Consider the following 21,382-nt stretch of genomic DNA (forward strand, 5'->3'; position numbering starts at 1 on the left):
AGTGATCTATCAGGTCTTTTCAGTTTAGGCTTTTTCGGAACATCTGAGAACAGATTACTGTTGCTTTAAGTGTCTGCCACACCTCAAAGGACAACAGTGTTTACAATCACTGAGCTGAAAGGTCAGTCAGAATCCTGCAATCTGCTGATTGATTAGATTTATGAAAAAGCTAGTGAGAAAAAAAAAAAAAACCTTTTGGCTGAGAGAAAAAACAAAAAAAACAAAAAAAAGAACCGATTCCGATTTAGTTTGATGAGCATGCAGCATTGCGGAATTTTTATAGGTGAAATGGAGTTTCCCTATGAAATATGCAGTTCCCTAAATATAAAGTACTTTACCCATAAGGTAAAAACAAGAAACAAAATATTCAGTTACACTTTACAATAAGGTTCCATTCATTAACATTAGTTAACAACATCAGTTAACATGAACTAACAATGAACAATAATTTTACAGCATTTATTAATCTTTGTTAATGTTGTTAATAAAAATACAATTGTTCATTTTTAGTTCATGTTAGTTCATAGTGCAATAAGTAACTAATGTTAACATATACAACATTTGGTTTAAAAAATGTGTTACTATATGTTGCATTTAACATTAACAAAGATTATTAAATGCTGTAAAAGTATTGTTCATTGTTAGTTTGCATTAACTAATGTAAAAAAAAAAAAAATTGAACCTTATTGTTACCAAATATTCAGTGTAATATTCTGTAGTTTCAGGAAAAGGACTGTGGAAGTTACTCCAGCTTAAAACAAATAAACAAACAAACAAAAAACTGTCAAAACCTGCCTAAGCAGTTGGCTGATCTTAGCTGGTCAGTTGGCTGGTTTTAGAGGGATTTGGACTAAACCAGCTGAGCACAGAGATGAGCAAATCAGTTTAGACTGATTTTATTTTATTTTTTTTTAGCAGGGAACTGTGGTTATAGATCCTTGAAATTAAAAAGCACTGACTGAAAGAATTCATTTACATTAATTCATTTAGCAGACACTTTTATCCAAAGCAGCGTACAAATGAGGAATACAAAATCAAATCATCCTAAGAAGGCAATATTTTGTGAAGTGCTGCAATACAAAATGTCAGTCTTGCTAAGAAAAGTACAAGCAGAGAGGAAAGGGATTGACGGTGGTAAAAGAATGAAACTGAGATTTTTTCTTTCTTTCTTTAAAGCTCAGTCGACAGAATTTGTGGTATAATGTTGATTATCACAAAAATTAATGTTGACATGTCCCCACTTTTCTTTAAAAGAAAAAGCAAAAATGGAGTTTACAGTGAGGCACTTACAGTGGAAGTGAATGGGGCCAATTGTTGGAAGGTTTAAAGGCAGAAATGTGAAGCTTATAATTTTATAAAAGCACTTACATCAAATCTTCTGTTAAAACTAATGTATCATTTGAGATGTAAAGTTGATTAAATTGTAATTTTAACAGGCATTTTAGGGTTTTACGGTTTGTTGACATTACATTGTCATGGCAACAAAGCTGTAAAATTGGATATAGCTTTACACAGAAAATGTTAGTAAGTGATTTTATCACACTAAAATCATGTTAACACATATTGTTTATGTCTTATGGCTATACTTTTGAAAGAGTGAGTATTTTAACATTAAGAATTGGCCCCATTTACTTCCATTTTAAGTGCCTCACTGTAACCTCGATGTTTGCCTTTTTTTTTTTTTTTTTAAGAAAAGGAGGGGCAAGTCAAATTTAATTTTTGTGGTAATCAATAATATGCCATAAAAGCTGTTTACTGAGCTCAATTTGTATTGAACCCGGAATATTCCTTTAAGAAAGAAGACAGTGAGTGCATTAGTAGGATTGAGTCAAGTGGTAATGGAAGAGATGTGTTTTTAGATGGGAATTCACTGAACTCATCACTGTTGTTTTATTATGTATAATACGATTTATAACCTTACTATTTTACTGTTTAAGTTTAGATTCAGAAAAAGTATCTATGCGACAAGTTCATGATTGTTGATGTGACACGCGATGGCGCTAGAGAATTGCTTTGGTTCTACTCTATGACGTCATTGTTTCGGAAGTTCTGCTTTGTGTCGCGCGGTAATGTTTATCCGTCCTGGAAAGGGTTAATGGACACTAAGGTTGAGGTTTCAAATGAAAACTCGTAGCCACTCACTATAATATTGTAGTTGCAGTAGGTTATCTGGTTAGTCCCCTGGCTTTTGATTATACTAGACTTAATTGAAAGCAGCTGAGAATTTTTATATTTACTTTGATTGAGAAAAATTATTACAGGTGAGCTACAATTCTCAATTCACCCGTTTTTAAAATAAATAACTGTACTTGCGGAGTTTTATTTATTTTGCCCACCAGCCACTGGTATTTAGTTTCAGCATTGATCAGATAGATGGCAGCTGGAAACAAGATGAAAACGGAGGTCTCAACCGCTGCCACTTTTATCAGCAGTTTACTGAGAACTAGAGGCTCTCTCACTGAAGATGAGTTGCTTCTTTTCACTGAGACATTGTGCAGTGCTCTGCTTGGTGAGAAAAGATGATGTCCTGGCCAGAACATCTTTAGAAATTAGATATTCATGCCTAATTAATTGATATTGTTCATATGATTCATTTCATAAAATATACAACACAAAGATATACAATATAATTTGATTGTATTGGTTGTAATAAACTTCACTCTAATACTTGACTTCATTGGATACCTTATTAAGTTAATAATAATTGTAGGTGAAGAATTAATGACATAAATTCCCATGAATACCCAATGAAGATGAATTTAAACTTTCATGCCTTGCTCTACAACCTCTTCTATATGAGTTGAATTTCATCTTGATATTTCTTTCTTTTAGAGCACTATCACCACCATTGGTTTCCTCAAGCTCCCTGCAGAGGCTCTGGCTATAGATGTTTAAGGATCAACCACAAAATGGACCCACTCATAGGCAACGCAGGCTCTGCCATTGGACTTACACAAGAGCAGCTTTTCTCATTGCTTCCAAAAGAGCTGACCTTGTGGGTGGACCCTTACGAAGTGTCCTATCGAATTGGCGAAGATGGATCCACGTGTGTTCTCTACGAGTCCTCACCAGCGCAGCCTAAATGTGCCACCTCAGCAGATACATCAGGCCACTACAAGGAGGAACTGAAACTCAGACGATCGAATCGATCAAAAGGGTTCAGTATAATGGACATGTTGAATTTGAGAGGTTTTACACCAAAACCCTCACTCTGATGTATACTGTATTCTGTACTTGTCTAGAACATTAAAAGAATAACTGAATACAGAACAAAAATGCTGCAATAATGTTGCATTCACTTCACTCATATTTTACACAATATAAGGTCATGCTGGGAATCCTATTTTTGCAGTCAAACCCAGTAACTTAAAATTAATTGACTATTCCCCCTCTCTAGATAAGTTATTTTGATGGTAGTGCCTGAGGATGACAATTAGAGTTGGAATACAAAATAACAGAAGTACTTTATCTGATATTTAATAGACTATTAGCTCAATATAAGGCACCTTTTTAAAGTTCAAGGCCACATAAAGTCTTGTCAACTCCACATGAAAGCTTGACAACTCTTCAAGGAAAGAATTCCAAAAGCATCATGATCATTTTATGTATGGATTATACATTATTTTTCATCTGAAACTGAATTACTGTTCTATTATGAAGTACGGGTTCATAAAAGATGTGTATTGACTAGGGATGCATCGATATGAACATTTTTGGCCAATACCAATACCGATTTTAACAAAAACCTATATACCGATATTTTGCCACTTACCTTATTTTGTCATCAGATCATTGTTTTACTTAGGGATGGTTAAAAATTTATAAAGAGGTACTTTTTTTTTACTGTTCTAACAAATAATTTCCAATATATACACTGGCAGCCAAAAGTTTGGAATAATGTACAGATTTAGCTGTTTCAGAAGGAAATTGGTACTTTAATTCACAAAAGTGGCATTCAACTGATCACAAAGTACAGTCAGGACATTACTGATGTAAAAAACAGCACCATCACTATTTGAAAAAAAGTCGTTTTTGATCAAATCTAGGCAGGCCCCATTTCCTGCAGCCATCACTCCAACACCTTATCCTTGAGTAATCATGCTGAATTGCTAATTTGGTAATTGCTGATTTAGAAATCACTTGCCATTATATCAAACACAGTTGAAAGCTATTTGGTTTGTTAAATGAAGCTTAACATTGTCTTTGTGTTTGTTTTTGAGTTGCCACACTATGCAATAGACTGGCATGTCTTAAGGTCAATATTAGGTAAAAAATGGCAAAAAAGAAACAGCTTTCTCTAGAAACTCATCGATCAATCATTGTTTTGAGGAATGAAGGCTATACAATGCTTGAAACTGCCAAAAAACTGAAGATTTCATACAAAGGTGTACACTACAGTCTTCAAAGACAAAGGACAACTGGCTCTAACAAGGACAGAAAGAGATGTGGAAGGCCAGATGTACAACTAAACAAGAGGATAAGTACATCAGAGTCTCTAGTTTGAGAAATAGATGCCTCACATGTCCTCAGCTGACAGCTTCATTGAAATCTACCCGCTCAACACCAGTTTCATGTACAACAGTAAAGAGAGGACTCAGGGGTGCAGGCCTTATGGGAAGAATTGCAAAGAAAAAGACACTTTTGAAACAGGAAAACAAAAAGAAAAGGTTAGAGTGGGCAAAGAAACAAAGACATTGGACAACAGATAATTGGAAAAGAGTGTTATGGATCTTAACCCTTTTGAGCTTTTGTGGGATCAGCTAGACTGTAAGGTGTGCAAGAAGTGCCTGACAAGTGCTACAGGAAGCGTGGGATGAAATGTCACCTGAGTTTCTGGACAAACTGACAGCTAGAATGCCAAGGATCTGCAAAGCTGTCATTGCTGCATGTGGAGGATTTTTTGATGAGAACACTTTGGAGTAGTTAATTTTTTTTAAACTTTTAATAGTAATATTTCACATTATTAATGTCCTGACTATACATTGTGATCAGTTGAATGCCACTTTGGTGAATAAAAGTACCAATTTCTTACCATAAGAGCAAAATCTGTACATTATTTCAAACTTTTGGCCACCAGTGTATATAACTTTGATATCTCAGAAGTCAAAGTCTGCAGGTTTCAAAGCGTTTTGGATGGATTCCCTCATCGGTAAGTGCTGCTTTCACAACAGTCACATCCATGTATGCCGATTTTAAAAATAACATGTTCTTAGGAGTGCCAACCTTCCAACATATTGTGGCTATTATTATTTCTGGATTGTTCATTTGAATTCAGAGAGTTTTACAAAGTGCTTTATTAATTATTTATAAATAAACCATCGTTTTTCATGCTTATTCTGATGCCAATATGCTGACGCAAGAGTGTAGACTTGGCTTGAATCTTGAATTCTAGGTTGAGAGTAGACAGCAAAATCCCCGGTGTTAAATATGCACTCGTTAGTGTTCATTTTGGTCCCACCAGATGGTGTTAAAAACTAACACTTAGCACAGCTGAATCTGCATTTTGAAGTATTCAGTGTTGATTTGGCCAAACAATATGGAGTTCATTTAACAAGGTTCGGGAGGAGCATTTAGTCATTTAATCTGACCAATCACACTACCAGAGTAAGCGTATATAAACAGCTGCTCATCTCTACATGGCATAGAGTCTTCTGGTATTCAGCCCCGCCCATTGCCCACGAACAGACCCGTGCAATTGACTCGGATCATCGGATGCAACTTCGCTGCAAAGCATTGGCCTTCATCAGAACAGCTCATCCGTCCAAACAATCTCGTTATTCAGCAGAAGCTGTCACAGCAGCTTATTGTTTTTTTTTTTGTTTTGTTTTATTTATTTTTATTTTTTTTTTGCAGTATTGACTGCTACCAAGTTAAATTTTATATTTTATTTGGTCTTTCTTTCTATTCTCTATTTGCTGTAGCAGATTATAACGTGAAGTTACTTCCGCAATCTGGCTGCTTTGGCACTGTATACATGTCAAACATCTCTCTACGATTGCTCATATGTTCTCTGATCTAAACTTTCCACCCGGAGCAGTTCATCGCATAATTCTGCCTCCGTGAACAGGCGCTACTCTGGCCCATGCAACTCGAGCTCTATCACAGCTTCATTTGAACGCGAGGGAAACAAAAGATTAACCATTTATTTCAATCATCACTCCAATGCTCCCAGCGTTTCAATCTGGTTCTTCTGCACAGGTGATTCCCATCAGCTTCATTACCTCGCCGCGCTGCTCGTTTAGGGCGTGCTCCATTCAGCGATCCTGTTTGTCATCTAACATGAATATCACGATTGTTCTCCCTTCAAAGTGCCCTTCGGGGTGCGATTTATTCCATTCAGAACACAGGGGCAATCATACAACAGCAAACTCCTTCCAATCAACCAGTACTCTAATTACAACTTCTTTTCAAACCAATACTGACATTTTAGCGCAAGCTCGCTGCTGTTCAGCACCTGCTCTGAACATTCCACAGCACAACGCAGTTATACACAGCATCTGTCCGAGCAGACACGAGCCGAATTCGGCTCCGCAAGAGGCGGATCACGCGCCGCATCCCAACTCATTCATAATCATTCCGCAAACTCGCCTCGCCTCCTCTCAGCATTCAAGCTCGCCTTGCTGTGCAGCCCCGATAACATGAAGCAAGCACTGCTACAAACTTCAACTCATCTCTACACTATAACATGACTTTCCCTCCTCCCGTCACGACAAACGCTTCACGCAGGTAAAATCAATCTATCATTTTATTTTACTTTTGCCTGAATCATTGAATTACAAACTTGACCATACAACTTAATTGCTTCATGATTTTAAGTGTTCAACAATTTGTCATAATTTTAAGCTCCATCCAAGTTTAAAGTAACCGGTTTAAATCAACACTGAATGATTCAGCTTGGCACCTTGCTTTATACTCCAATATTTCAGTTTTTCTGTAGAATTTATTACAGGTCATCAATATAAACCAGTCGTTTCATTCACCACACTACTGCAAACAGCGCTGGTATAAACTCCCTTTTTCAAGACACTGTATTTTGAAGATCATTTTGTAAACATCCAAATAACTTTACAGATCTCTATTGTAAAGGGTTTAAACAATGTTTTCCGTGCTTGTTCAATGAACCATAAACAATTAATGAACATGCACCTGTAGAACGGTCGTTAAAACACTAACAGCTTACAGACGGTAGGCAATTAAGGTCACAGTTATAAAAACTTAGGACACTAAAGAGACCTTTCTACTGACTCTGAAAAACACCAAAAGAAAGATGCCCAGGGTCCCTGCTCATCTGCATGAACGTGCCTTAGGCATGCTGCATGGAGGCATGAGGACTGCAGATGTGGCCAGGGCAATAAATTGCAATGTCCATACTGTGAGATACCTAGGACAGTGGTATAGGGAGACAGGAAGAACAGCTGATTGTTCTCGCAGTGGCAGACCACGTGTAACAACACCTGCACAGGATCAGTACATCCAAATATCACACCTGCGGGACAGGTACAGGATGGTAACAACAACTGCCTGAGTTACACCAGGAATGCACAATCCCTTCATCAGACTCAGACTGTCTGCAATAGGCTGAGAGAGGCTGGACTGAGGGATTGTAGGCCTGTTGTAAGGCAGGTCCTTACCAGACATCAATGGCAACAACGTTGCCTATGGGCACAAACCCACTTTCGCTGGACCAGACAGGACTGGCAAAAAGTGCTCTTCACTGACGAGTCGCGGTTTTGTCTCACCAGGGGTGATTGTCGGACTCGTGTTTATCGTTGAAGGAATGAGTGTTACACCGAGGCCTGTACTCTGGAGCGGGATCGATTTGGAGGTGGAGGGTCCATCATGGTCTGGGGCGGTGTGTCACAGCATCATCGGACTGAGCTTGTTGTCATTGCAGGCAATCTCAACACTGTGCGTTACAGGAAAGACATCCTCCTCCCTCATGTGGTACCCTTCCTGCAGGCTCATCCTGACATGACCCTCCAGCATGACAATGCCACCAGCCACACTGCTCGTTCTGTGTGTGATTTCATGCAAGACAGGAATGTCAGTGTTCTGCCATGGCCAGCGAAGAGCCCGGATCTCAATCCCATTGAGCACGTCTGGGACCTGTTGGATCGGAGGATGAAGGCTGGGGTCATTCCCCCCAGAAATGTCCGGGAACTTGCAAGTGCCTTGGTTGAAGAGTGGGGTAACATCTCACAGCAAGAACTGGCAAATCTGGTGCAGTCCATGAGGAGGAGATGCACTGCAGTACTTAATGCAGCTGGTGGCCACACCAGATACTGACTGTTACTTTTGATTTTGACCCCCTCTTTGTTCAGGGACACAATATTCCATTTCTGTTAGTCACATGTCTGTGAAACTTGTTCAGTTTATGTCTTAGTTGTTGAATCTTTGTTCATACAAATATTTACATGTGTTAAGTTTGCTAAAAATAAAGCAGTTGAAAATTATTTGTATTTTTTTTTTTTTTTTTTGCTGAGTTTAGTATCTATTAAATCCAACTCTCTCCAATCAAGATTATTATAGTTTTGCATTTACAGGTCAGTTTGTTTTTTGTTTTTTTTTTAAATATCATTTTGAATTTGCTATAAATTTTAGTTTTAGTTAGTTTCATTAATGATTGTTAACGTTTAGTTTTTGTTGTAAACCCATTTCTATTTCGTTTTTATATATTTTAGTTTCAGTTTCATTAATAATAGTTTTGAGAGTTAACAGAACACTTCCAGAGTGTAGACCAAAGCAAGACATTTTTAAGCTTGGCAAACTTACACAATACACTTAAGCAAAACAAAACAGTTGAATATTGCACAGTTTACTTAGACTCCGCATACTTGTGCATAATAACAGTAACATAATGGTTTGAGATTCAACAAAGTCACAAACAAAAGCAAATCAAAAGTATAAAAGTTAAACGTATGAAAAGTTCAAATAAACTCTGAAAGATGTCATGAATATACAGATGATTATTGAAAATGTATGGTTTGTAAATATTTTCCAAGTGATCGCTGGTATTTGTATAGGTTTATGGAACAATTCTGTATCTGGCTGCATATTCTATAAATATTATGCTTTCTGCTTCATTCTATGAATGGAATCCACATTAAATCAGTAAAAGAAGCTGTTATAACAACTCGTTAATGACTGAAAGTAAGATTTTTGCATTAGATTATGTGTAATTTGTAATGTTTACATGTGCTAACACGCTAGCGCCTTTGCCATAGTATTGCACCTGTTACCCCAGTATGCCAGCCTTTGCCACAGTAGGACCTGAAAATATTTATAGTATCAGCTAACCTCATGTGCATTACATGCCACAACGCCATCTGCAGGTATTCACCTAAACAACCCAATAGTGTATGGCTCTGTGGCTCTGAAGATAAACACATTTAAAACACACACACAAAGGTCAGATTTTCCCACCATGTGATAAGAGTTTATTGATTATGAAAACGATAATTTGTTTTTGAGAATTTTTATTTTATTTCAGTTAATTTGATAATAACTGCTGTTAGTTTAGTTTAGTTTTAGTTTTTCATTTATTTTGAAATATTTATTTCAGTTTACGAAAATGTTTTTTAATCAATTTTCGTTTCAGTTTTAGTTTATGAACATAACCTTGACTCCAATCGATTCATGCATCCTCGTCAAATTAGACGAGTCACCCCATGCCAATAATACAGAGTTATTGGAATTACTTGCATTACATTGGAAAACAATCTACAAAGCTCCAAACTATATGCTTAAGTTAAACACCAGTCTACGGTATTTAGCTTGGTATTCAGTTTCAGGTGCCTTCTAATTTCGTGACAAACCACAACTTTAAATGACATCGTTCGCATGTACACACAGCATGTCTTCTGACATTGCTTCACATACGTTCCCGACATTTAATCAAATGTCAAAAGCAAACAATTATGTTCAAGGCGTTCGCAGACGCTACGTTTACTATTGGCTCAATACATCCCTAAGCAGCACAATGGGCTGTCCAGGTGCCGCAACTGCAGCGTCTTTCGGCTGTGTGACCAAACCTCCTACTGCACTACAAACAGCGCAAATACGTTGTTCAAGCATTGCAACTGTGGTGTCTTTAGGGCCATACGACAAACTTCCACTACACTGCACAAACAGCGCAAACACGCTGTCCAAGCCACAACCACGGCACGTCTTTCAGACCATGGATCAGTAACCCATATTATGCTACTCATACCAAATGAACCATCACCCACCTAGCAAATGACAACAATCGGTCTGTTTCAGGTCTTCCCTAAACAGTTCACCATTAGCCTGCATCTCCACATCAATCAATTTCATTTAAACATAGCCTACTATACGCCCTCACGTCGAATGCAGTGCTCAACCCATTCGTACTGCAGAGTGAGTTCTTACTTATTTGCAGTGTAAACTTTTCACACGAAAACCTGGGCTCTTCCTGTTAAACGCAACGTAAGTCTGCGCTCGGGAATTCATCCCGTTCATCCTGCCGTCATATGCCCTACGGGTATATTTTTCTCTCCTCTCCATGTCCTCCTTCGCTTCACACCTCAACAAAACCAAAAACCTCCACCCTGGTATTATTAAAGGATACCTAAGTGGCATCCATTTCTTCCACAAATTAATTTTTGGAAAGAATTCCCCAACACTAAGCCATCCCCAGATCTCACTCCTCGTCAAGGGCATTCACAGATCCCAACCTCCAGAATCGATACCAGACAACCACTTACTATCGATCTACTAACTTGTTGCCTAAACACTCTCCATCAGGGCTACATTTCTCTAAACACCTCAAAAACCCTAGATGCCATGTTCATCCTTGCTTTCTTTGGCTTCCTCCATTGCTCCGAACTTACCACTATGACAAAATTCGACCCAAGAACCCATCCCTCTATTTTGGACCTGCATATCTTAGACAACATCACAATCAGATACTTCATCAAACAAAGCAAAACAGACCAAACCCAAAGAGGGCATCTAATTTTCATTTTCAACCTTCCTACTCCCATCCAGCCCTTCCAATCGCTAGCACACTATCTACATCACAGAGGATCCCAAACCAAAAACCCTCTAGATCCCCTCTTCGTCGACAACAAAAATCAAGCAGTATCCCGATTCTGGTTCCAAAAACACCTCATCCATCCTGCTCAATTCCGGCATCTCAGATAAACCATACACAAGCCATTCCTTTCGCATCGGCGCCACAGCAGCCCACAAAGGCCTGTCCAAGCACCAAATACAATTACTGGGCCGCTGGCCATCCAACGTATATCTCAGATACAGCCGCACCAACCATCTCCATATCAGGAAAGCACATCAAGCCCTAATTAACTATTCACAAATGTTCAGAATCGGGGTCAGGGGGACGCTTGCTTCATCCTCGTCTGTCAATAGGCCGGCCACACTGTTTAGATGCTGCAGGGGCCCTCCCGGCCACTCCGGGAGCCCCCCATCTCAAATTGCTGGACAGGCCTGCTTCAAACACTCAAGGGCTCTCCCGTTGGAATCACAGCAGGGGATTCTCCCATTCGAATACAGTGCAAGGTAACACACGTTTGTTTGTATCGTGGGCTCCCCTGTTCAAAGCGCAGCAAGGACTCCTCTGTTCGAATGCCCTGAGGGCCCCCATTGTCAGGAAGAGAGGCTTAGGATGTTTCAGAGTGGCTAGGATTCACGCCTCCGCTCGGGCGTGGCAGAATCCTCCAGTGCAATCTGTCAAGAGCTCTTCCATTCAAACCGTAGCAAGGGTTCTCCCGTCTGAACGCAGAGTGAACTATTCAGATTTATTTGTATCATGGGCTCTCCCGTTTGAAGGTTGAGAGGACTCGCTGGTCGAATGCAGAGTGGGCCCCCGTTCGATCACAGGTCGAGCCCCTTTCGCCCAGGACAGCGAGTCACACATGTTTACACTATCCTCAATGCAGGATTACATTTACTTGCAAACTACTGAATAATTACGTAAATAAAGTAGGTACGCTCTCTGAGCGATGGATGATCATTAGTGCTGACAACTGGTGTAAACAAGCAGAGTCTACTGAAGGAAAGAGAGACAACAAGAACAAGAGAAAAAACCAGCAGACACCAGAACAATTTAATCTGTCTTATTGTCACACAGCCTTAGATGTACATCAACTGCAAATACAGTATGTTATTAGACAACTATATTTCAATATGTTGTGAGAATATTTGTTTTTCATGTGTGCAAAAGTTATTTACTGAGAATTAAAAGAGCTTTGTCTCTATTTAGTGTTGCTGATGTCATTATGTTGTTTCATTCATAGAAGTAACCATTATGATGATTATTGTTTTCTTAGGTTAGACACTTGAACCTTGCTTTAAATTAATATGATCATTTTCAGCTGGCTGTCTGGTGCGGTCAAAACATCCTTTAGCCCTCATTCAAGTCCACTGTTAATGCATGCTCATCAGCTGCTCACTGATCAGCAGTTCTCAGTATTATGTCCGAAAGAGGCGACTCTCAGTTCAGTGAACTGGTGACTCGCAAACTGCTGTGATCGACTCAATGTACTGTTGACGTGAGAACCCGAGCATTCAGTCCAATTTGTGAACTGGTTGGAGTGGTTCATTGCAAAGAAGAGTTAGGAAAAGCAGATATCATCAGTTCTAGGATCATATTACTCCCAGTTACAGGCTTATTTCGAGTCGGAGTGTCAGGCACATCTGAGAGACAGGTTAAGATAGAGCAACTTGTGGATCAGTGTCGACTCGAGACGCAGACTGTTTCAAACGATTCAGTCCGATTTGGTGAACTTGTTCAACTCGTTCACTAAAAAGAACCAGCTCAAATGAATGATTTGTTCACGAACTGGACATCACTAGAAAGTAGTCCATGCAGCACATAGTCACAGAGGAAAACATTTCTCTTGGCTTTTCCGTTCTCCCCTAAGAGGGGAGTCTGTGTGAATAACTATGCAAAAGTGTTTTTCTTATAAGAGGTTGTTGCATCCTTCAATAGCAGTATCTGCTCAACTTGTCAAATAACAATTGCAAATTCTCTTCTATATGAACTGCATATATTGCCATGATCACTGAATCATTGATTTATACAATTAAATTACATGTATTGCGATCAAAGCATCACACCTTTTTAAGCACTTCTCACAATGTGAATATCCTCCTTTCTGCTAATATTTTCTTTCCCATCAATGTACAGCTGAACATGTTTTGTTTAAACATTATTGTTCCATTTAGAAAATAACTTACTCATTAAAGAAAAAGGTTCAAGTGCCTAACCAAAGAGAACACTAATCACCATAATAGTGACTTTAAAAAGTCATAACACAAAAAAGCTAAAGCTCTATTAACTCCCAATCTTTTGCACACATATTAACAAAAATCAAAGTAACTTATAATAATAGAACATGGCAATGTTGTATTTTAAGTATTTTCAAGCTTTCTCCCATGAGATATTGAGACATTTAATTTGTTGTTCAAGAGCATATTTTATTTGCAGTGGATGTACATCTAAGACTGTGACAGTAAGACAGATTCAATTGTTGCAGTGTTTGCTGGTTTGATCACCTTTTTTTTGCTCTTGTTGTACCTCCCTCTTTCCTTCAGTAGACTCTGTGTGTTAGCACCAGGTGTCATCACTAATCAATCATCACTCAGAGAGTGTACCTTCTTTATCTGAATGATCTGTTTGGCCAATTCAGTGTATTGTTACAGTTTATTATGCAATAAAGTACAGTCTGCATTGTAGTAAGCACAATATGAAGATTCAGAGATCAACAGAAGTACAAATTTTAAAACTGCTTTTCGTGGACTCAAACTCACAACTTTTTGACTTGTGTTCCATTGCGTAAAATTATATTGTTAAAATACACATAACCTAAGGAATCCACAGACACCAATCCCATGATTTTAGGACAAACAGTTCAAAAGTTACAGGCAAAAAACATTTTTTGACTCATAGGTGGCGCTGTCACCAAACTTTGCATGTGCCCTCAGGCCATGGTCCTCATGAGGCATACCAAGTTTAATTTCAATAGGACACAGCGTTGCCAAGATACAGCCTCAAATACTTTTTCATAGTCACCTTGTTAACTATGTGTTTGCATAACTTTTCAACAGTCAAATATAAAAATTCTGTATTACTATTCATTCTGTTACCAAGATTAATACATGCTGTAAAAAACAAAAACAAACATAAAAAAACATTTTAATTGTTAATTCAAGATACTTAATGCATTAACAAATGTTAACAAATACAACCCCAATTTCTGAAAAAGTTGGGACAGTAAGAAAAATGCTAATAAAAACAAAACTTAGTGATTCGTAAATTATATTCACCCTTTGCTATATTGAAAGCTCTAAAACTAAACATTATATGATGTTTTACCCTGTGAATTTCATTGTTTGTTTTTTTTAATTTACAGTAATTTCAAATCAAATGATTGCAACACACTCCAAAAAAGTTGGGACAGTCAAGTGTTTTCCACTGTGAAACATCACCATTTCTTCTAATAACACTTATTAAGGATTTGGGCACTAAAAACACAAGTTTAGAAAGTGGAATTTTCCCCCATTCATCCATTATGTAGGTCTTCAGCTGCACAATTGTACGGGGTCTTCGTTGCCATCTAATGCGCCACACATTCTCAATTGGAGACAGGTCAGGGCTGCAGGCAGGCCAATCTAGCACCTGCACTCTCTGCTTACACAGCCATGCACTTGTAAACCAGGCAGTTTGTGGTTTGATATTGTCCTGCTGGAAAATGCAGGGATGTCCCTGGAAAAGACGATGCTGGATGGCAGTATAAGTTGCTCCAAACTTTTTACATATCTGTCTGCATTCATGGTGTTCTCACAGATGTGCGAGTTACCCATGTCATGGGCACTGACACGCCCCTGGCACATACAGACATTGGCTTTTGGACCTGATGATAATAACAACTTGGATGGTACTTTTCCTCTTTGGCCCGGAGAACATGATAGCTGTTTTTCAAAAACTTTTTGAAATGTGGACTCTTCGGACCAAAAAACAGTTTCACTGTTCTACTTTCCATCTACGATGAGACCGAGCCCAGAGAAGTCGGCAGCACTTCTGGACAGTGTTGATGTATGGCTTCTGCTTTGCATTGTAAAGTTTTAACTTGCATCTGTGGATGCAGCGGCGAGTGGTGTTGACTAACAAAGTTTACTAAAGTTATCCCAAGCCCATGTTCATGATATCCATTACAGATGAATGATGTTTTTTAAGACAGTGACGTCTGAGGGACCAGAGATCACACGCATTCAGAAGTTGTTTTTGTCTTGCCCTTTACGCACCGAGATTTGACCAGATTCCTTGAATCGTTTAACTATATTGTGCACTGTAGAGGGTGAAATGCCCAAAATCCTTCCAGTTTGTCTTTGGGGAACATTGTTCTCAAAGTGCTGGGTTATTTGTTGAAGCATCTGTTGGCAAATTGAGATGTCTCAAATGATCCTTGCTCTTGAAGGACTAGGCTGTTTTGGAGGCTCCTTATATACTATGACACAATTGCCTCATCTGTTTAACATCTCCTGTTTCATATTGCCTTGTTATTTTAACTCATCAAATTGTTATTAGTCTTATATTGCCCCTGTCTCAACTTTTCTGGAGCATGTTGCAATCATCTGATTTGAAATGACTGTACATTTAAAAAAAAAAAAAAAAAAAAACGTAAATTCACAAGGTAAAACATCATATAATGTGTAGTTGTGGTGCTTTCAATTTAGCAAAGGGTGAATATAATTTACAAATCACTCCTTTTTGTTTTCATCAGCATTTTTCATACTGTCCCAACTTTTTCAGAATTGGGGTTGCATAATCTTATGGTAAAGTGTAATAATAAATAGTATATTTGGTATTTATTTGCCAAAAGCTTCATAAATATGCATCTATTGTTTCTCAATTCAAACCTAAATTGTGTCAAATTAGTGAGACCTCTAAAATGTGCAGTATAGGGGGTCACCTGGACCAGTATTGCGAAACATTTATGATACCAAACATATTTTCTTTATTTTGGGAAAAATCCTGGGATGTTGAATTGGAAATGAATTTGAATTTGAGTTGAGTTTTCCTATTAATGAAGTTGTTATCCAGGTAGCTTCACTGTCTGATCCTGTGCAATTAAAACATGATCGGCAGACTCTGCCCTATACAAGCTCAATCACTAAACCCTCTCATTTACTCTCACATCTGTTGAGATGTTTGCACTGTTCATAATGCATCAGAAGGTTGGTATAGCTGCAGGCAACATACTGTGAAATTATCCGAACTTTGCAGCGAAAATGGTTTGACTGCAATAATAATTTTTGCCTTTCTAGCCCTTTTCTTTTTCTTTGTCTGATTGTGAGACTGTCGAGTCTCTTTTTTTTTTAATCTTTTTTTCCCCTTATTGTAAATCCTACTCCCCATCAGGCAAAGTAACAGCACCCATAGGGAAGACTTTATTTCAAGTCCTTTAGTAAAGGACTTGGAATTAACTGGTTTAAAACAGATGTCATCCATTGAATTGTTTCCCGGTCATCACATACCTCTAACTAGGCACTGAAAATGAGATCTCGAGATGTCATAAGTAGTATTTCAAAAGTGCTCAAAAGTAAAACTCAGTTTTAAGTCCTCTGTTAAAGCCATCAGATCTTTCTTGTCTAATCCATAGAGTTCAGTAAAGAGAGTGAAGTAATAACAAGTTGAATGATGTTTGGCAGTTTGAAATAAAGTTTTTATTTTTTATTTTAATCTATTTCACAGTGGTTTGTCATGCATTGCCTGTTTAAAGATGATATTATTTCCCTTGTCCAGGAATTCTCTAAGGCTTAATCAGAAACAGAAGAATACATTTTTTCTCTCTCTTTCTCTTCTCTCAATCCATCCCCTGATACCGACCAAACCATCTCAGTTGCATTTCTAACCAAAAAGCTTTTGGACATCATAGAGAGATAGATGAGATATTTTTCAGATTTTTCACGCTGTCGAGGCAACTCAAATAACTTTACCTTCATAGATTTCTTTTTTTTGAGTTTGCAAGTTTTAAAAGTTCACCATATTCAAACATGCTCTGTCCAAGATTCCTGAGCAAATAATATTTTCCTGTTGAACTCCATCCTTAATTTCCATGGCCAGGACTGTTCATTCTCCACTGTATTTTTTCATTTTTTCAAATCCAAATCCAACTCAAATGCTCAACTTTACATCATTACTAGGGAGAAACAAGTCTTAGCCTATACAGTACTTGTTACTGTCAGCTAATGCTTAGTCATGAAAAGCATGAAAAATATACAGTATCTACAGTATTCCTTCCATCCTTCCAAGTTTCTTTACACTTTAATTTCAAAGCACTTGCATTCTGAAATCACTGAATGATTCTTTGTTATGATATTGGCACACAAAGAGGATTCTTTATTGTAGAACTTTGTTATAGTTTATATTCGGAGGGAATGTTGGCCAGTGTTCCATAAATAAACTTAAGACAGCACACAGTGGGTTAAGCCCAGTTTCATGAATTGTTTTTAATGGTTCACAGGGAGTCACTAGAGAAACACTTTAAAGGTCTCGGTTTGCACAGAGGCACTAGAAGTACTGCACTTACAACAGTGATCAGGGCAAGAACCGTTTCTCCTCACAAGATGCTGGATTTGAGGATTTTACTCTATTTCATGACTGTACCATGGATGTTTTGTGAAATGGCAAGAAATGATAAACTGGTTCCTAGAAACAGAGGAATATCAAAAATAATAGATCATGAAGAATTAGACTCAGAGAGTACAGTTTTCATGGAAGTCAAGAGAGGAAAGGTACAGTATACTATTACGATTTAAGGGTGACAATGCTGATATTTTGGATTTAGTTGCAATATTTAGCTTGATATTATAATAGAGTTTCCTTTTTCATATTAATGTTTTTGGTTTTGATGAAAAGGAAATATGTATTGAAAAGAAAGGAAATATGTATTTTTGTAAAATAAGATTGCCAGATATCATAAATCTCATTCTAAGAAATGTATGCAATGGAAAACATGTTAAATCCATAACGGGATTATGGCCAATGGAAAGAAGCACCACAAGCTCTGTTCAAGTTATCTGCATTTATTGGGAATTCATATGAGGTCCTTATCCAAAGGCAAAATAGCATGTCAGCAAGTTAATTACATGTTAATGGTGAGATAAAAACAAAATGAAAATGATCTGGTCCTGCGTGAATCTCTTCTTCTGTTATACTATAGAAAAAGATAATTCCTACCCCAGACTATGATAGTACAGATGATGCAGATGACCAAAATCTGGGAGCAGACAATGAAGATAATAAGGGTATTTACTTATTTAGTTTTGCATTCAAATGTATTTTAAAAAGAGACACAGTGCCTTTTTTTCTTTTGTATTTGCAGTCATTTGAGTTGATTTTATTTATTTGTTTTTCAGAACTTCCTACTTGCTTGATGTGTGTGTGTCTTACTGGATCAGTGTATTGTGAGGAGATTTCCCCTGACATGACAGCAGTTCCACCTCTGCCAAAGGAAACTGCTTTCCTCTATGCACGCTTCAACAAAATCACGAAAATAACCAACAAAGACTTTGGTGATATTGGTGAGGAACACTAGAAAATCTCTTTTAGGTGTGGCCACCATACACACAATTTTGAAATGTTTGGAACTGGATCAATGTAATCAAAGCAAACTTGAGTGAAACTTTACTTAAAGGGATAGTTCACCCAAAAATGAAAATTCTCTTATCATTTAGTCACCCTCATGCCATCCCAGATGTGTATGACTTTCTCTCTTCTGCTGAACACAAATGAAGATTTTTAGAAGAATATTTCAGCTCTGTAGGTCTGCACAATGCAAGAATACAAAAATTTTGAAGCACCAGTGGTTAAATACATATCTTCAGAAGCGATATGATAGGTGTGGGTGAGAAACAGATCAATATTTCTTAATAATAGTACTTTTTTTTTACTATAACCTCTCCTCCCTGCCCAGTACGTGGCGACATGCACAAAGAATGTGAATTGCCAAAAACAAAAGAGAAGAATGTGAAAGTAAAAAAGGAGATTGATTGTAAAAAAGGATTTAAATATTTATCTGTTTCTCACCCACATCATATCGGTTCAGAAGACATGGATTAAACCACTAGAGTCATATAGATTACTTTGATGCTGCCTTTATATGCTTTTTGGACCTTCAAAGTTCTGGCCACCATTCACTTGCACTGAATGCATCTACAGAGCTGAAATATTTTTCTAAAAATCTTAGTTTGTGTTCTGTAGAGGAAAGAAAGTCATACACATCTGGGATGGCATGAGGGTGAGTAAATAATGAAATAATTTGTATTTTTGGGTGAACAATTCCTTTAAGGCTCAAACAGAGACAAGCAAAACAAAAAAGTGTTTTGGTCCCTTAGAGTCACTGGTACAAAAGGGGAGACTTTCCAAACAATTCATGGAAAAAGGGGGGACTTTCGGCACATCAAGTTTAATAAGAGCTTCAAATTCAGAAGCAGTGCGGTGGTTAAATCCAAATCTGTAAATTTGTCTCCATATTGTGTTTTTACAGCCACACTGAGAAAAATTGACCTGTCTGGCAACCTGATCTCTGAAATAGAGGATGGAGCCTTTTCAAAACTCAATCAGCTAGAGGAACTAACACTAGCTGAGAACAAGCTGGTCAAACTGCCAGTGTTGCCTGCAAAACTCGTGTCACTCAATGTCAATCACAACCTACTTAAAACAAAGGGAATAAAAGCAAACATTTTCAAGGTAAATTTAATTAAAGCAATCAGATCAAAAATGATTTGCACAAAGTTAGTGTTCTGTCGTTTCTTGTCTTGTATGTCACAATGGATTTCCATCTTTGGGAATAGAAACTCCGCAAGCTGACATACCTCTACCTTGGAGATAATGAGCTGGAGGCTGTCCCACCCCTGCCTGAAAGTCTGCGTGTGGTTCATCTACATGTGTGTTCATCACTGATTACATTGTAGATTATTAAACATATTCCTATGGTATTCAGCGTGTCCATATACGTATAAATGCTCTTTCAACTCTTGCCTATCTTTTTCAGAATAACAATATAACAACACTCACAGATGAGACTTTCTGCAAGGGAAACGACACACATTACATTAGATACAACATGCTGGAGGTTCGGCTTGATGGGAACCCAATAGTGCTGGCCCACCATTCCAACAGCTTCATCTGTCTGAGAGCTCTACCGATTGGACACTACAAGTGATCTGATAAGATAGGGAGACAATGTTTCTTAAGCCAATGTCCAACTGGCAACCTCTGTTATGATGTTTTACTGTTATTTTAGTGCTAGACAGCACATTCAGAGCTTTAACAGCTTAATATAAAAGTTTGCCTTTTTTGAATGCATCAGCCATTTAGACAGTGTTTAAGATTACTTAAATAATATGTAATAGACATAGGCAATAACAACTGTTTCCTTTACTATTCTACAGTGTAATCATTTTGTTTTGCTTCATTAAAAGGGATAGTTCACCAAAAAATTTAAATTCTCTAATTATTTACTCATCCTCAAGCCATCCCAGATGTGTATATCTTTCTTCTGCAGAACACAAATTAAGATTTTTAGAAGAATATTTCAGCTCTGTAGGTCATACAATGCAAGTGAATGATGGCTAGAAATTTGAAGCCCCAAAAAGCATATAAAGGCAGCATAAAAGTAATCCATATGGCTCCAGTGGTTTAATCCATGTCTTCTGGAGAAATCCAATCGTTTTTGGGTAAGAACAGACCAAAATGTAACTCCTTTTGCACTATAAATCCTGACATCCACAGGCTCTTTATTGATCATGATTTCAAGCTCAATTACTCTTCCTATAGCGTCATCTAGTGCTTTGCACATGCGTCAAGCACTAGGAAGTGTAATCAAGCTTGTGTGAAGAGACTGCAATGGAAAGATGTACAGTGAAATAGGAGTTATATTTTGGTCTGCTCTCACCCACAATTTTATATATATTTTAGGAAGACATGGATTAAACCACTGGAGTCTTATGGATAACTTTTATGCTGCCTTTGTGTGCTTTTTGGAGCTTCAAAATTCTGGCCACCATTCACTTGCATTGTATGGACCAACAGAGCTGAAATATTATTCTAAAAATCTTTATTTGTGTTCAGCAGAAGAAAGTAAGTCATATGGATGGCATGAGGGTGAGTAAATTAGAGAATTGTCATTTTTGGGTGAACTATACCTTTAAAAAATATTACTAAAAGTAAAGATGCAGAAAAGGACTGCAGTAAAACCATGAAGCAGAAGATGTCTAAAAAGTTGGAAAAAAGACATTCAATGCAAGTATTATTGAAATCCTTTGTTGGTAAATAAATACATCTTGGACAAACAGACTTTTGCTGCAGTCTTTCTGATTTTAGGTACCTTAATAG

The 21,382-nt window shown here is 37.7% G+C and overlaps 2 protein-coding genes across 3 annotated transcripts; both read left to right on the forward strand.

Moving 5' to 3' along the window:
- Positions 1-2,108: 2,108 nt before the first annotated feature.
- Positions 2,109-3,215, forward strand: LOC127420224 (protein BTG2-like). Its single transcript, XM_051662273.1, has 2 exons — positions 2,109-2,509; positions 2,833-3,215. The coding sequence occupies exons 1-2, from the start codon at positions 2,374-2,376 to the stop codon at positions 3,213-3,215; spliced, it is 519 nt and encodes a 172-aa protein (XP_051518233.1). The 5' UTR covers positions 2,109-2,373.
- Positions 3,216-17,526: 14,311 nt separating this feature from the next.
- On the forward strand, positions 17,527-21,364 carry LOC127420164 (mimecan-like). 2 transcript variants are annotated; one of them, XM_051662214.1, is made up of 6 exons: positions 17,527-17,778; positions 18,207-18,291; positions 18,403-18,567; positions 19,533-19,735; positions 19,840-19,932; positions 20,040-21,364. In XM_051662214.1, exons 1-6 carry the CDS (start codon positions 17,611-17,613, stop codon positions 20,208-20,210), a joined length of 885 nt encoding a protein of 294 aa, XP_051518174.1. In that variant the 5' UTR covers positions 17,527-17,610; the 3' UTR covers positions 20,211-21,364. The 2 variants fall into 2 exon arrangements, with proteins under 2 accessions (XP_051518174.1, XP_051518173.1); XM_051662213.1 differs by having other exon boundaries at positions 18,207-18,567.
- The last annotated feature ends 18 nt before the right edge of the window (positions 21,365-21,382 follow it).

This window comes from Myxocyprinus asiaticus, chromosome 29 (genome assembly GCF_019703515.2).
Source record: "Myxocyprinus asiaticus isolate MX2 ecotype Aquarium Trade chromosome 29, UBuf_Myxa_2, whole genome shotgun sequence".
In the NCBI taxonomy this organism is placed as follows: domain Eukaryota; kingdom Metazoa; phylum Chordata; class Actinopteri; order Cypriniformes; family Catostomidae; genus Myxocyprinus; species Myxocyprinus asiaticus.

Bases quoted from the DNA above. Each gene is read 5' to 3' on its own strand.
- LOC127420224 (XM_051662273.1), top strand. From the start codon at position 2,374: ATGGCAGCTGGAAACAAGATGAAAACGGAGGTCTCAACCGCTGCCACT. The intron at 2,510-2,832 runs GTGAGAAAAGAT...TCTTTCTTTTAG, and splicing joins ATTGTGCAGTGCTCTGCTTG to AGCACTATCACCACCATTGG.
- LOC127420164 (XM_051662213.1), top strand. From the start codon at position 17,611: ATGCTGGATTTGAGGATTTTACTCTATTTCATGACTGTACCATGGATG. The intron at 19,736-19,839 runs GTAAATTTAATT...CTTTGGGAATAG, and splicing joins TAAAAGCAAACATTTTCAAG to AAACTCCGCAAGCTGACATA. The intron at 19,933-20,039 runs GTGTGTTCATCA...TATCTTTTTCAG, and splicing joins TGCGTGTGGTTCATCTACAT to AATAACAATATAACAACACT.